The following is a 16,869-nucleotide window of genomic DNA, read 5'->3' as shown; positions in this document are numbered from 1 at the left end:
TGGAATTCTACAAAATGTGTCATTGACGAGGATAAAGCAAGGAGAACACGCTGTTTCGGCGATATTTTCCGCCGTTTCTGAGCGGTATGCGAACAAACTTTCTCTATTGTTTTGCGCACAAGTGATTCCGCCTTAGACTCTAGATAAACTCCTCGCATGACCACCCTGTTGCCAGCATGGCTCTTCCTTTACCACAGAGACGAGGGAGACGTAAGGAAGATGATACCTAGGGCCCTCAGTTTTCGGGTTTTATTTTTTGCGAAAATGGGGGGGGGGGGGGTAAATATCGGGTTGAAAATCAGGACCTGCCAAACATGGTAAAATCGGGTGATATACTGAGAAGTGATGTATTTTCGGGTGAAAAAAAAAGATACTTGTATGTGTTGAAATTAATTAATAATTGAGGGTATACGTCGCGAGACAACTGAGAGCATGAGCGATGCCACAGCGATCGGTCTGTGGAGTGTTGAAATTAAGTGAAAGAATATTTATTAAGAGACTGGTAGATAATTCACTGTATAACCACTGTATCCATCGATGAGCGTTGAAAGCATGCTCGCGCTCACGTTGGTATGCCTCGTATATCGTTGGCTGTTGCTGCATCCTCTTTACTACTCCGCGTACTTTGCTGATGCGAGATACTCCCTACAAGATTTGAAAGTTAGCTTCACCTAACACTTCCGTGTATTGCGGGCAAACCCACTTCAAGGAACGCCGAGCGTTGCCCTGTTTCTTCGCTGTTTAGCGCGATTTTTCCTGATTCCTTTACTATTTTTGGCAACAGCACAAGCGTATACGAAGAGGGGAGTCCAGTCCTGTAGATCACATAAAATACAGAAACCGACACTGAAGATCTTCAGTGTCGGTTTCTGTATTTTGTTTATGGTAACAGCACACGAAAGGGTCTCGCCGACGTCCACGGAAAGCACTAACAGTACAAAAATCCAACACTGAAGTTTTCAACTTACTTATTGACACAAGCTTTCATGCTGCAGACTACATTTCTTCGGGTGTGAAAAACACAGGACATTTTTGGAACGAAACCAGGGTATTACTTTGGTTGGCGTTTCCATTCTGCAAGGCGGCTTCACCTCAATATTGAAACGGATTTTGAGGGACAAGGGACGCTGTCATGGCCCCATTAGTCTAACTTATCACTAAACTAACCAAGTTGATGTCTTAGGTTAGTTTAGTGAAGTTAGGCTAGATTAATAGGACCATGGCCGATAATGAAGTTGGGAGTGCGAGGCAAGCTGCCACAGCCGCACTATTCTAACCTAATATATCACTAAACAAAGTGTATGATGTCATAGGTTAAAGATGGCTTTCCCGTAACACAAATAAATGAATCGAAAAGTTCCGCTAAATCTACACACGTACACTTAAAGCCACACTAGCATTCGTTGAAGTGGGCTTGACTGTAATACACGGAAGTGTTAGGTGAAGCCAACTTTCAAATGGTGACGCCTACCAAGGGAACATTTTTCACGCTAGAAATCGGACCTGCATGCAAGCGTCTACAAACCTGACGTGTTTTGTTTACTTCACCAGCAAGACGCGGCGCGGTCGGGAGCAGCAAGTCGGGAGCGGTCGCGCGATTGCCGTAGTTCGCGCGTGTGCGGATCAAGTCCTTGGTTTGCACTTTCGCAAACCCGGTTTACGGGTTTTATCGGGTTAAACCCGAACTATTTTGATGTAAATCGGGGGGTAAAAACGGGCTTTATTGGGTTTTACCCGAAAACTGAGGGGCCTAAATTGATACCCCGTCAACATCATACACCACCCTTATGAAAAAAGTTTTCCAGATTGTATACAAACTGTATACAAAATCCTGGGTTGGGTGGATTAAAGGTAGATACATATTGTATACAGCCCCAATCCAGTTTCTTCTAAAAAGTGGGCGCGGGAGTAGTTACAAATTAGGTAGCCAAAATGTATACAAACTGGAAAGGAGATTGTATAGAACTTGTATACATATTAGTTACAGCTGGCTGTATACAGTAAGATGTATGCACATATACAGCATTTATCTGGCTTCAGTGTGGTTCCTTTCAAAAATTGGTGATAAAAAACTGGATAGCAAATTTGAATAGAAGCTGGAAACGATATTTTATAGAAACTAGAAACAATGTTAGGTAGGAATTTGAGAGCATATTACAAGTCGTATAGAATATGAATATAATCTCGTTTCATTTTCGATGCAGCTACGACAACTGGTTGACTACGCATTGTTTGCGCCGCCTAGGCGTTGGCAGTAGCTCGAAAATCTTCTTTTGTATTTCAAAAACCAGGAACTTTCCATTTATTTTACCGCCACATCCCACCCACTGCGTGACATCCCACTCCAAACCACACACAAAAAAAAAACTTAAGAAATACGTAAAATAAACAAAAGGAAGAGGGAAACACCTTTGTATTGCCAACTGTAGGATGGGACAACCGTAAGCTTGCACTTGCACACGCACAAGCCTATGACGTGTTTGCAGAGGGACAAATACTGGTAGAACACGCAACGAAATGGCTTGGCCACATGTGGAGCCGTCTTAGCTCGAGATGCAACCACACGGGCGAGGAGACCACGCATAGATTGTTATTTCGGTAGCGAATAACAGTCACTAAAAATATTTCCTCCAACTGGTTAACCCAGCACAATCTCCACACCAAATTAATGTGGTGCTGCACGTTACGCATGCATGGAGCCAGCCCCGTACTATACGATTAGCTACTGCTATCAGTGAGTTACACTTGGTTTAAACGATGGTATAGACAGTTGAAATAGGTACAAAAATGGTACTTCCGCCCTGGTTTACCTTTTTTATACATACGCTTTTTATACCTTTTCCTCTGACAGTGTAGAAGCAGCAGTTCGTCAAGTGCTACATTAAAAAGTACTAAACGGTAAATGTTCACGTTGCCTGAAGGGATAAGTCACAATATTGCTATTAGCATTTGTATCCATATTCATACATGCACATGTCACATGTATTAGTTGTTCTTCAAATGTACAGCAAAAAACAAGTAACACATGTCCGTAAAGAAGATCTTTCGGGGCAGCTAGTATTAGCTCTATAGAGACTGTATAGAGAATGTATACATTCTAGAGTCTGAAGTCTGTACAGAAACTGTATAGAGTTTACCTGTTAAAAACCCTATACAGCTTCTATCTATTTCCTATGCACAAGATTGACACGTGCTAGACACGATAGATAGATTCTCTATAGGTCCTGTATAGAAACTAGAAAATTATTTTCATAAGGGTTTGTCGGACTGACAAAGTTTGAGTTAAAAAATTCATCGTGCGCTATCCTGTGGGAGCTCCATAGAGCGTAATGTTCCGTAATTTTTTCCGATGGTATAGCTCCTGAATTATCAATTATCGTTAATATGAGTACATTAGACACGCTCTTCACATTGGTGGGGTGAAAAAGTGACCTTCACTTGCAAATTTCTGACTTGAGCTCGCAAAAATTTACATAATTAAACTTACGTTACACGACATTTACATCAGGAGGTGGAAAGACCCAGTAAGAACAAATGCCGTTTACTGCATGAGGCTATAGGTCGAGTAGTTTTTTTTTATATAATTCGATGGCACGTGCCATCGAATTATATATATAAAAAAAGAAAACTACTACTGTCCTGCATGTCTTGCAGACTTAACAATTCGGACTTCAGCACAGGGAGGAAACCTGCCGTGCACGGAGCTTTTCCTCGTGTGCTGAATTGTAGAGTTTAAGTGCAGTACAGTTAGTGAAATCGCACAGTTAGTGAAGGAGACTGAAATGACCATGGCCATTTCATGCTCCTTCACTCTTGTGCACGATACGTTGTATCATATGTTTATAGAGCTTTCTCTTTAGAACGTGAAGAAAAATTGTTCTGCACGATGCAGGAGAACACTTATCGGGGCAAGCTGGAAGAGTAGAATATTTTTGCTTGTCGTGGTGGACAGATAGCCGCGAAATTGTCCCAATTCTTTGTCCTCGCGTACGTGTATTTTACAAATGCTGAGCCCAGCACTACTGGAACACAAGTTGCAATTTTGGGATTACAGTACGACCAACTGTACGACCAACAACACACGAGACTCCGGTGCGTAGGTACACAACCTCAACCCGTGGCACATCAACAGTGATAAAAACGATCTTGAAGTCTCTGTCAATGTAAGGCGCTTGTGAAAGAATGGTCAATGGCATGGCCCATAAAAAAAGAAATGGAGCAGTAAATTCTTTTTTTAGTACTGCATGTGCGTACATTGTGATGGGGTTCACAAAGTCATAAAATACTGCGGCTGAATAAATACTGAATAGGAACTAGTTATAAAACGGACAGAAATTTCTGTATAAAATCTGTGTAGGGTGTTCTTATACAGAAATTGACAAGTGCTGGTTACAAAGTTAGGAATACCTGTATAGAAAATGTATACAGTGCGCTCAATAAATCCTGTATCCAGTTTTAATCCAGTTTCTATCTGCTAGATTGGGACTGAATAGGCTGGATACATCCTGGTTAGGACCTGTATACAAACTAGAAAATAATTTTCATAAGGGCAACCAGAAATTATGATCAAATACTTGATCCCATGAACACGTGCCATCGAGCTTGAACTCTGCTTGACTGCACTAACGTTCCGCCCTCCCCCCCTCCACTAACTGTGTACATTCTAATCCTCACGATACAAACACTTCGTGTCTTTCTTCACACTTTGTGTAGCCACTGTAAATAACAATGGGCCTGCCTGTAGAGGGACACAGGATATAGTACGCTTTTATGTAATGAAGGGAACCTTCACATTTTGATTACTTATTGTGAACAGTGAGTGAATAGTGGTAACTACAGTCACTATGTAGCTTATATAGTAACTGTAGCGGTGACTGTAGCCTATGTGGCCTGCCGTCGTCTGCGTGACAGATGCATGAGACTTTGCATCCCGTGACAAACACCCAACTCACCGCTCTAGTATGGTTATGAAAACGACGCCTTCCTCAGATGGGGCTGCCCGAACGTTGGGACAAGATGTTATCAGTGCAACACTTCCCATGACAACTGCGCCAGCCGCCGGCTCTAAAGCGACACGCACCGCCTCCGCCAAGGGCGCGCCCAGGCTCCACATAGAACCCATAGTTTGAGATAATTCAGGCAACGCTGGGCATGCAACCAATGAAAATGAACTGTGATGCCTACCATTCGGCCAATCAGGAGCCTTTCAGTTTGGCTCGCCTTTCGGCCCGGTACTGGCTACCATCGGCTTTTACTTTTACTGGTTTTCATACCCGACGCTCGTTATTCCGTATTCCAGAACAACTAGGCAAATTTTGGACAAAATACACACTTATTTTAAACATCGTACGGACTCAAAAGTCTGACACAAATATTCACCCTACGTATAGAGTCCAAATCGTTGCGTTCGTTGACCAAGTCCGAACTCGCAAAACGGTCTACTCCTAGAAGCCAGCGACGCTCACACGAGTGCATGCGATTTCACGGTGGGCATCTCCTTTCGTTGGTTGCAGTGCGAAGGTTACAATGAAGCGGGAAATGCTTCTCACACGGGCACCGAACCCTGTCTCCGTTGTGACTGCATTTGAAAATGCGACGGCGCTCACAAGTGTTCCTCGGGCATCAGCTCACCACTGCATTCCAGTTTGAACCCGAAAGACTGTTCGTACGTAGGATAACTGTGTCGGGAAACATCACAACACGCGCCCAGTCACTTTGACACACTAACAAATCTGCGACCTCTCTGAACAATCCGGTCATACGGTGCTGTAAACACACATCGTCGAGACGCCGCTTCCACTTCCCTCCCTTCTCTTCTCGTGACTGTCCGCCAGACCGGCAGCCCGCGAAAGAATGCTCTTTTGAAACTTTGCCAACCAAGAGCGGAGCGCGCAATGTCCTTCGGCCAATGGGGATCAACTATGATGCCTAACGGAGTAATACCACGTGCTTATGACGTGTAAATATTTTTTTAGAGCCGCGAAGAGGGGGAGCTATGGGGATCTCTGATTGGCTGCACATTATATGTGTATATATTTGGATGCTCATTGGTCAAGAACTGACGTCAGTTTCCTTCGCGCTGATTGGGCGAGAGTCATTTGATTGAGGCTCGAGCAGGCCTCCACAGCTCCCCGCATTTGCGGCAGTAGAAAAATAAAATCACGTCACAGTCACGTGGTATTACATCGTCAGGCATCATGACGGATGCCCATTGGCCAAAGGAGGATGCGCGCTCCGGGATTGGTTGATAAAGTTTCGAAGTATCTGACAGCTCACTTTTCGCGGGCAGTCTGGGCAGTCGGCCAGGCGGGCAGCTCCCAGCAAGGTCGCTGCGTCTCCGCGGCTCGCCGATGTCGGTTGACCACAACGACCACAGAGGAAGTGTACGCGCGGGTTTGTTCGTGAGCTATAGTGACTCTGGCCATGTACTGATCTCCGATAAAGTGCCAACCTACGGACATTCTTGCCGGGTCGGAACTGCAATGCTTGGTGAGCTGTCGCCTGAGGAACACTTTCGAGCGCTGTCGCATTTTCATATACAGTGACTAAGAAGAGAGTGTTCGTAACGACAAAAGCATTTCCCGTGACTGTGTGACCTACGGTGCATCGCCAGAATGAGAATATGATGCTCATCTGTGAAACGCACGCACTCGTGGACTTCGCTCGCCTCCAGAAGTAGACTGTATGTGTGCTTTGCAAGTTCGAACTTGGTTTGGTTGCTGTCTATTCAAGGAACGAAACGTCCTGTACGCACGGTGAATATATGAGTCAAGCATTTGAGTTTATACGTTGCATCAATAAATGTGTATTTCGCCAAAAATGTCTTAGTTATTTTGGAATAACGGGCGCCAGGTATGAAAACCAGTAGAAGTCAATGGCAGCCAGGGCCGGCCGAAAGCCGAGCCAAACTGAGAGGTTGCTGATTGGTTGGCTGCTAGGCATCACGACGCATTTTCATTGGTCGTATGTCCAGTGTTGCCTGAATTATCTCAAACTATGGGCTCTATGGGGAGCTGTGGGCGCCTGGCTCGAGTACCCAAACGGTCGGTCGAACGGAGGAGAAAGGAAAACGACAGAGGAGACATCACGTCTGTCCGGCCATGCGTGTTCTCTCGGACTGCAACCGTTGTGCACGCAGACGCTAGCGGGTAGTTTGAGCAGGGGGATGAACGTGTAGTACATTTCTAATGTCGGGAAAAACTCACGTGACCTCTAGCCTTAGGCCAATCGTTGGACGACAATTGAGTAGCTTTTTTGCTTTGCTCTTTTTTTTTTTTTTTTTGTCTACCTGGGTGACCCGTAACGCTGGCGATGCTTTCCCTCTCTCATCCTCCCTGTCCCCGCTCTGGTGGTTCTGGGTTGTTGTGGATTTTCGATCGCGTCGAGTGAAATAAATAAAACGCGGAAGCGTTGGCTGTTTCTGTTACACAAGGTGCTTTATTTTTCAGGATAGATACTTCCAAATGACACATATGCAGTCTGCTGTATCTGTGCTGCACACGAAATAGACATGAGCGTTGTTTCTGAAGTTCAAATGATATGCCGAAGCAACTTTGCATTCACTGATAGCTGATGTCTCACGTGGAAGATTTCACAGTAGAACAGTATATTGGCTGCTCAGGCACACACATTCAGAGATCCGGCATGACAGAGAACATGTCCGTATCCCTTTGCTGCATAGAAATCATAAGGAGAGACTAGAAGCAAAGGCCTGAGGAGGAAAGTGGGAGAGAGCAAAGGAGTTGAACGGAGGGACTTTCCTCCTCAACGGCAAAGGGCGGGCTTCGCCATATTGTAGTAGCCGAAGCCGACCGGAAGTGCATGAGCGCCAGATAACCCAGCCAATCCAACACAAACAAAAACAAAAATGGCAGTTGGTGCAGGTACGTATTCGTTTTTGCCTCCCGAATGTGCCTCTCCAAATATTGTACGCTGCAACGTCATGCTAGCCTTTTATGTCAGGTCTCGTATACCTGTTTCAACCGCAGGTTGTGCTAGCATGACAAATAATGTCTGTAAACGTGTACGCTGCGTAATTTCTTACGGGGATGGAACGTCAATACTCAAATTTTCAATGCGTGTTACCGATATAGCTTGGTCTGTGCAAGAAGTTTAGATATGGTAAGCTACTCTGTCATATTGAAAAATGCATGAACGGTGATCTGGGTTGATATGTGACCTCCATTGAGCTCGCCGTTCTTCACTAAGCAGACACACAAACACAGGAAAATGGGAGGCCTTAAAGGTGATAGGTGCTGTCATAGTTGTAGCATAAATTTTGAGTAAACGTAGGACGCTTGGCGCCTAAATATTAAATGAGAATTTGCACGTGTAACGAACATGACTGATTGAACTCGTTTATTGGTCTTGTCGTGACCTCTGCCTCACTGGTTCATGAAGAGCACTTGTTTTGTCAGCTTGCTCATGATGTAGGCCTTCTGGGATATCTCTATTATCTTGCGGGACAGTTCGTGCAGCTTCAACAGCAGGAATGATCTTGAGCTTGAATGAGCTTCCACAGCATGATCACTTTCACCAGTGAGATGATATGTTCGTGCTCAGAGCTGGAGTGGTCCAATCAGGTGGGAGTAGGTCGCCATCTTCCCATGCATTTCTCCCTATTCAGCGCGTCAAACGACGGCGGCATGATGATGATGATAGTGGGGGCTATACCCTTTGTATCGGGCGGATAGCGCGTTTGACCACGCGTTTCCTAGCCAAAAAAATAAACATCAGATCACCTAACGTTAGTAAAAGAGTACGGTTAATAAAAGGAAACCTTCGCACTTCACATCACCGTTGGTCCACCATACGACTCGCAGATGTCATCACTCACACCTCGCCCAGTACAGCTCATATGCTTACACTGCTTACACTAGTACCCAAAGGAGGGAGTTTAGGGGCTTCTGACTGGGTGCGTTCTCCTCCTCTCCACCACATTTCCAAACGTTTTCTTGTTTGGCAGCCATCAGACGTCCCACAGTTATTAGCACGGAAATATATCTCCCCATAAGTGGCGCAAAGTATAAAGTGTCTGGGCACACTGTGCCTAAAGTTGGATGATTGTTTGGATCCAAGTGGATTACAGACTCAATCCAAGCCATCCAACTGGCAACTTGTCCAAGCCAAGCCTAAATGCTCCTAATGTCAACAAGAAGCACTGCGAAGGCGAAGATAATGCGAAATTGTCGGTTTGTGAATTGAGGAAACGTATTTTTCGAAGTTCTTGATCTACAATATGCTGCACAGTTTTGTGAAATTGGTGATTTGTTGCTTCCGGGCTTCAAGCCTTGTTTACGTCGTCGCGTTTGTTGGAGTAGTGTTGTCGGTGCTGTGGCCTTTACATTTGCGTCCCATTTACCACTTCTACCATGAACGATGACCTGCGTTCGTTTTTGTGAATTCGTTTCAAGTTTAGCGAAGTGAAGTACGCAGCATATGGATCATCGTGCTAGTTGCATCATGCAATTGAACTATTAACAGATGTCGTAGAGCGTGAAGAAAAACAATGTGCAAGTTTCCGGCGATGCAGATGCATCAAGTTGTTTTCATCGAATGAACTGCGCATGTTGGACAACAAATTAAGGATTGTTTGGCGTAATTTGTTCTTATTGACGGCACCTGCCACAGATGTGCTTGGCGTGTCTGCCGACTGGTAGTTCTGTCAAGGTTGCACAGCGACAACCATCTGCTATTGTTTAAGCGATGGGCCCTTAGGTACGACCTAACGAGAGTGTAATTAGAGAGGATGTCAATTTTCATAATTCTTAGCTTCTCAAATAGGGGCTCAGCGTGTGTGTAAACGGAGACACCATCTATAATCCTAACGGCTCTCTTTTGTAATATGAGTATGTTTTTTTTAAGTTTACCAAACCAGTAGAACACCACACGAGGTTACAGTAACAGAGAAGGGACTGAATAAGGGACTGATATATGAAAAGTTTCACCTGTACAGGGAAAAGAAGTAGATTCCTAGACAAGATACCGCAAACTTTTGAAATTTTGCTACAAACTAGGTCAACCTGCTTAGTCCAGGATAGGTCAGCAGAGAGAACAACACCCAAGAGTCCACAACATCTATTTGCTGATTTCCCAGTAATACATCTACCGTGCAGTGCATGGGCTTGTTTTTTGCTTTATATAATACCGCTTTTGATATATCATCGTATCTCTATTTGTATGTGTGTGTGTGTGTGCGTGTTGATATATCGGTATTTATTAGAAGACGATTGCTTACTGTCCACTCATTTAGAGCACAGAGAGCAACATTTGCACTACCCACTACCGTAGCTAAATTCGTCCCTGAAAAATATCGTTGTATCATCGGCGTAGATGTAGAAATCTCCGACCCTAGTGGAATTTACGATATCATTAATATGTATATTGAATAGCAGCGGTCCTAGGATGCTGCCCCGTGGGACACCTGAGGCTACTTTACGGGCGGTAGAAGAATGGTAGCCCATCGAAACATACTGAGTGCGATTTGACAAGTATGACGATAACAAAGAAAGAATGACACCGCGAAATCCATAGTATTGTAGTTTTAGCAACAGTAAAGAATGATCAATGAAATCAAAAGTTTTGGGAAAATATAAATAAACCCCTAGTGTATACAACACTTCTTCAAAGTTATGAATTAATAGCTCTTTTTGCGCAAGCAAGGCAAGTTCCGTAGAGCAGAACTTCCTGAAACCAAATTGATGATCATTGATAACAGAATGCTTCGTGAAAAACTTTTCGAGGCGACTATGCAACAATGCTTCGAGGCCTTTTGAAAAAACTGGTAAAATGGATATCGGCCTGTAGTTCTTGAATTGGTTTGTGTCTCCTCCCTTACTCAGGACTGCGATTTTTGCCCATTGCATCTCAGCGGGAAAAATTCCGGTTATGAAAGTAAGATTGTACAGGTTGGGACAAAAGTTTACGGAACACGCACTCTCAGAAACGAAACGGATAAATTTACGCTTACGTCCAATCTTACCCTTACTAAGCGTAAAGTTAGACAAAATCGCAGACGCCGTATCCGTCAAGCTCTGTTTCATTCCTAGTACCCGTAAACGCGCTCGCTGTAAGCGTAAAGGGCGGAGTTTTATGCGTAAATGGGACGGAGGACATGATTTACTCTTATATCCTGACGCATACGATTTCGTGTTGACGGATAAACTGAAGTTCTTCGTTGGAGTATTAGCTCTTTACGCCTATATTGACGCATATTGTTTTTCAATTGTTATACGGGCCCTGCCTTCTGAGAACACGTGCATGGTTCCCTGTGGAAAGCGTCTTTTCTTTCGCTTCGTTAACGGTCACTCTGGCTTCTGGCGTCTCATTACCCATTTACGCCTATATTGACGCTTATTGTTTTTCAATTGTTATACGGGCCCTGCCTTCTGAGAACACGTGCATGGTTCCGTGTGCAAAGCGTCTTTTCGTTCGCTTCGTTAACGGTCACTCTGGCTTCTGGCGTGTCACGGTCTCACATCATGCACGATCTAGCAAATGTAAGTTGTTACATTTTGCGCTGGGTGTCTGTGAAATTTTTTAATTTCGTGTTTCATTTGTGTCAAACTTATCACAGGAAGAGATGGCATCGAACGAGACAACGTCGCACGATATGTGGGCAAGGCACGCGGACGACGCTGTTTGAACAGTTGTGATTCTCCACGCTATTTCCGCGCTACAAATTCGTATGCGTACGCCCATTGTCCACCAGGTGAGACTTTTTGTTCTCGTTTTTCTCGGATGTGCGTTTCTCCCCGTTGAAGCATCTTTGTTAACGATTCCTCAATCCGTTCTTGTAATAGGAGTTCGGATGATTATTGCTGATTATACCGCAGCATGATGTATTGACATGAAGCAAATCGATTTTCTGATGGTCACGATTTTCGATAACGTGGTGCAGGTGGTGGTTGTGGTGGTGCTGCAAAACACGTGTGGAACGCCACTTCTTAGACAGCTGAAATGAGTTACGCGTCTAACATTATTTAGTTAACTGTTATCTTAAAGGACTAGAGTGTTTCCAGTTATAGTAAGTGGTTTTTGAAGTCCGTGTTACGTTTATGACTATTTCACGTAAGCGGCCTCTGCGGGGATGGACTCAGGTCTGGCAAAGAGCATCTCATCGACATGATTTATTTCGGCGTTACCATATTTACGAGATTAGCTTTCCCATTTAAACGCTAGAAACAGTATCAGTTCCGCGATATATACTGCTGCACAGACACGTGCACCCATTTGACAGTACCACAGATCACATCAATGACATGATAAAATAATTTACGGGTCTAACAAAATTCAGTTGAATGCTACTTATAGGATGAGAAATATTTCAGAATGCTATGTTTGCCAGCCTGTGACCATTTCATGTGGGAGGTCTCTGGAGATGACCCAGGTCTGGCGAAGAAGACCTTATCTGCATCACGTATTATGACGCTAGCACATTTTCAAGATTAGCTTTCTCATTGAAATGCAATACCATATCTTTGGAATCTACTGTTGAACGGACATGCGTAGCCATTTGACAATATCAGCTAGCACATTATTTTGCGCTGATGACAATAAACTTCTATGTCCAGCATCCCAAGGAACAGGACACGACATGCTCTTCGTAGCCATGCTGGACTGCATAATACCACGCATGCACCCTCAGCTGCATTAGGTGGTGCTCCTAAAATTTCAACTGTGCGACACATTCTGGGAAGAAATACACAAGACTACTCCCACACGCATGTACAACCAGTACAACTCAGCTGTAAAGATGACTTGTAAGTTGTGACTGCTTCATGAGTAATGAATGCATTGCTCGATAAATGCAACGTCTGCAATACACTGAACTATAGGGTGTTCAAAATTAAGCTTTCACGAGCGCTATGCAAAAACAGCGATGACAGGAAACCGGGTGATAAGTTTACGCTACTTGTGTAAGAAACAGCTGCTCCAAATTAAGTAGCACCTGTTTCTTACTCAAGGAACAGAAAAATAGCTGCCAGTTTTCTTTTGTTCGCCTATTTATAAAGTGCTAGTGAAAGCTTAATTTTGAACACCTTGTATACTTCAGTTATTACACGCTGATTTCACGCCGGATCATGCAGGGTGGTGAATTTTTTTTCTTTCAAACATATATTCAAACCTCGTCCTTAGGAGGCATATTGGCGCTGAAAGTAGCTGAAAATAATCGGTGGTTCTATTTTAATGAACTATCATTCTGATGTGGACATTTTGACCATTGCGTTTCCTACGCAGTTTGACGCCACGTATCTTCATAACTATTTAACACTATTTTTTTACAGATTGTCTGGGGTGGGTAGAATTGTATTGTAAGTTGTGGAGATCCTAAGGTTTGCCTTCGAGGAGATAAAAAATCGCAAATTTGCCTCATTTGTAAAATATGGTACGTTTTGGGAACCTCACAACTCGGCTCCCAGTTGAGATACCCGGATCTGATACTCGATATCTAAATGACATAATTAACATTGATGTCAATTGTGAATTTCGTATGCGGACGATGCAAGCGTGTTTTCCAGTGGCTCCGATATTGATGTAATAGCCACTACTGCTAACGAGATGCTTTGCAACTTGGAAAAATGGGTTTAATTTAAACTATTCACGCATTAATAGTAGTAAAATTGAAGCAATCATACGTCGACCAAAAACAGGAGTGTTAGTCTAAATAAAGAGATAGTATATCTTAGTCCTGTTGATATTGTAAAATGCATCAAATGTTTGAGTGTCATCTTTAACGAACAGTTGCTATGGGATGAACACATTGAATACGTTCGTTACTAGATGGGCAGGTTGATACGTGATCCTTCGATGCATCCAAACAGGAACGAGGACAAACACAAGAGACACGCTATGTTCGCATTGAATACGTTGAGAATAAACTGTGCAAAATATTAGGCATGATCGCTAGGCATAGACTCGTGTTTCCTTTTCGAATAACCTACTACTACTATACCGTTCACTGTTCATGTCTCACCTAAACTATTGCCATTTAGTCTGGGGTACGGCAACTAAGAATAGTCATGATGAACGCTTGCGAGCAAAATGAACGATGTTACGAGTAGGAATATATGGGATGCGCGGTGTCGAATTTACGCATTTTCCGTAGATATCCCTCACAAAAAGCCTATTGGGGGCGTTGCCCCAATTCACAATACGACGTACTCGCTATGCGAAGAAAGGGCATTTCGAGACGAACACAATGATGTAGATTACTTTTGGGTATCACAACTGGATCTTAGGATCTTCACAACTTAGGATTCAATGCTACCCACCCCAGAAAACACATGACAAAAAAAAGAAAAATGATAAGCTGAGTATGTCAAATAGTTTGAAGCTGCGTAGGAAGCTCACATCTGAATGATAATTCATTAGAAATACCCACCAATTATTTTCAACTACTTTCAGCACCCATATGCCTCCTAGGGCCAAGGCTTTAATATGTGTTTGAAAAAAAAAAAAAAATTGAAGAGGGTGACCGGACCACCCTGCCTGATCCGGCGTGGAATCACCCTATATATAATTAGTTTATGACCTGTCTGCTATGGATTTCTTTTTGTATATGTCTGATATTCTGTGTACCTCGATGCCTCATCCTGTGATATAACGCTCATTAAATGTTTTTTTCCATTATAAACGTAATTTAATCCAATTACTAGCTCATATAGCTAGTCTACAATTTATATTTTGTTGTGTTGAAGTGTTGTGAAGATGCACAAATGTCATTTCATAATTCTCTAAAATATTGCAGGTGTTGTAATCTGTTGGTTTATGGCTAGTATGCTGTTCCCATTTTTTTTAATGTTTGGTCACGTGCACCTTAAGACACACCATTTTCATGCCATAGGTACAATAAACACATGCATGTATCTATTATTCTGGGCTCTTTCCTGCAATAAAGTGGAATTATTTGGCGAATTTTCATTGCATTACGGTTTAAATGCGTGCTACTAACGCTGTGGGAAATACTTCCATGTATTCAGATGTTCCGATTTAAATGAGATAGCGGCGTACGCGGGCTATAGCGAGACGATGAACCCGGTTCAAGTGATGCACTCGTGCTTCTTATTTTTCTTTTGACTGTCGCGAGAACTCTTGTATATTGCTTGCCTTGCACAAGAACGTGCTTGCCTTGTGCAAGAACGTGCCTTTTATATCTGTTATTCACGTGATGGATGGGTTTGTCTGTGTCATAAGATTTTGCAGTGCAGTGGGCCTAGCTATTGTGGCGCACTGTCAATTGCCAATTTGTCAATGTCAATTGCCATCTTTTGGATGAGCAACAAGCTATGCCTATACCATGGATATCTTTTAAGCGATAGCATATAAAAGTGACCTGCTTCCGTCCGTATACATGCTTCGTGCACCTATGTGGTACTGCTGACGAGTCTCGGATGATACCAACTGTTTTTTCATGCCCTGTGAGATTCGTATCATCAAGATCCTGTTGTAGCAGCTGTTCTTTTTTTCCTATGAAACAATACTTTTTTCCTATGAAACAATACGGCATATTTTTTCTTCGGTGCGACACCCTAGAGGCTGGCGGAAGCGGGTGAGTTCACTGTTTCGGAGGGGTGGAAGCGTGCGCTGTTAGCGACACACAACGGCAGCTTAGAGTTCCCGGACACACCCAAGTGACACCGGAACCGCCACTGCGTGTCGCTAACAGCGCATGCTTCCACCCCTCCGAAGCAGTGAACTCGCCCGCTTCCACCAGCTGCTAGGGTGTCGCACCGAAGAAAAAATACGCCGCTCGCGTGTTTCGTAAACTTTTGTCCCAACCTGTACATGTGCACCAGGACGGGCGCAACAATATCAATGATAGCTTTAACAGGTGCAATCTGTATGTTATTGCAGTCACGCGATTTACTTTGTTTGATATCCGCATAAACAGAGCACACTTCACTTTCCGATAAGGGGGGGGGGAGTAGTAAACTTTCTGGGATGGGGTCTTTAACGTAACTGCATGCGTTACTAAGTTGTTCAGCTGTCAGTTTCGCTCTGGATGCGAGATTTATAAAGTAGCTGTTAAATTCATCACATAGTGCATCACCGGAAAGGACCACGTTCCCGTTGACGATCACGTCACAATTATCGTGGTGCGGCTTCATAATACAGTTTATGACCTTCCACACTGCTGCCGAATTACCTGCGGAATTGTGGAATATACTGTGATAGTATGATTCTCTTGCACGGTTTACTAAGCGTGATGTGCGATTTCTCAGAGTTGTGCCTAACTCGTTACAAGTAACTCGTTACTTGGTCACGGTTACTTTTTTTGGTAACGAAGTAACCATTCAGTTACTTTTTTAAAAATTGTAATAGTAACGGAATCAGTTACAAAAATTGGTAACTCGTTACTGACGTTACTCGTTCCTTTTCTTCAGCTCGGGGGAACACGTTGCGGCACTCCGCGTGGCGCAATGCGTGCAGATTTGACCTGCGTGACCCACGACCACGTGTGACTCAAAGTCCCTCGCTGGATGTGTTGTTGTCTTTTCTCTTGCCCCCCCCCCCCCCCCCTTCCGTAATCTCGGACCATCACTCCTTCCCAAGAATGGGCACCAATTGTGCTATGGGAACAAAAAACACGTTTCGACTTCTAGCCTTTTCTTGGCTTTGCTAAGCTTCTGAGCGCCCTAAATTATGACGCATCCCCTGGTCTGTTTTTGGAAACGGTTGGTGATCGGTGGCACGAAAACCGGTGTTTTTTTTTTCTTGTGTTTTCATAATCTCCAATCACCCCGACTTCGGAAGGGAGGGAGAAGGTCCAGGCAAACTGATATAAAGTCATGGTAAGGGGCCGAGAGAGACGGAACACGAATGACGGACGACAAATTATGAGTATCAGCTTCTTCTGAAGTGCAATTC

General features: G+C 43.8%; 1 protein-coding gene and 1 long non-coding RNA gene across 7 annotated transcripts in view; one reads left to right on the top strand and one right to left on the bottom strand.

Annotated features, from left to right (window-relative positions):
* LOC135371085 (caspase-3-like) overlaps positions 1 to 5,801 on the bottom strand; it is a 174,297-nt gene extending 168,496 nt beyond the window's left edge. For 2 of the 6 annotated variants that reach the window (XM_064605086.1, XM_064605087.1), the window contains exon 1: positions 4,953 to 5,799. In XM_064605086.1, the coding sequence (XP_064461156.1) occupies positions 4,953 to 5,122 (170 nt within the window). In that variant the 5' untranslated portion in view covers positions 5,123 to 5,799. Of the gene's footprint in view, positions 1 to 4,952 lie in introns of all 6 variants that reach the window. The other 4 variants (XM_064605084.1, XM_064605085.1, XM_064605081.1 and 1 more) reach the window with 4 other exon arrangements.
* Positions 5,802 to 9,051: 3,250 nt separating this feature from the next.
* On the top strand, positions 9,052 to 13,143 carry LOC135370605 (uncharacterized). The gene is made up of 3 exons (XR_010415393.1): positions 9,052 to 11,498; positions 11,576 to 11,710; positions 12,573 to 13,143. It is a non-coding gene; the product is annotated as an uncharacterized LOC135370605 (long non-coding RNA).
* Positions 13,144 to 16,869: the final 3,726 nt, after the last annotated feature.

Source organism: Ornithodoros turicata, chromosome 10, assembly GCF_037126465.1.
Source record: "Ornithodoros turicata isolate Travis chromosome 10, ASM3712646v1, whole genome shotgun sequence".
NCBI lineage: Eukaryota > Metazoa > Arthropoda > Arachnida > Ixodida > Argasidae > Ornithodoros > Ornithodoros turicata.
This window is presented reverse-complemented; position numbering and strand designations above follow the sequence as displayed.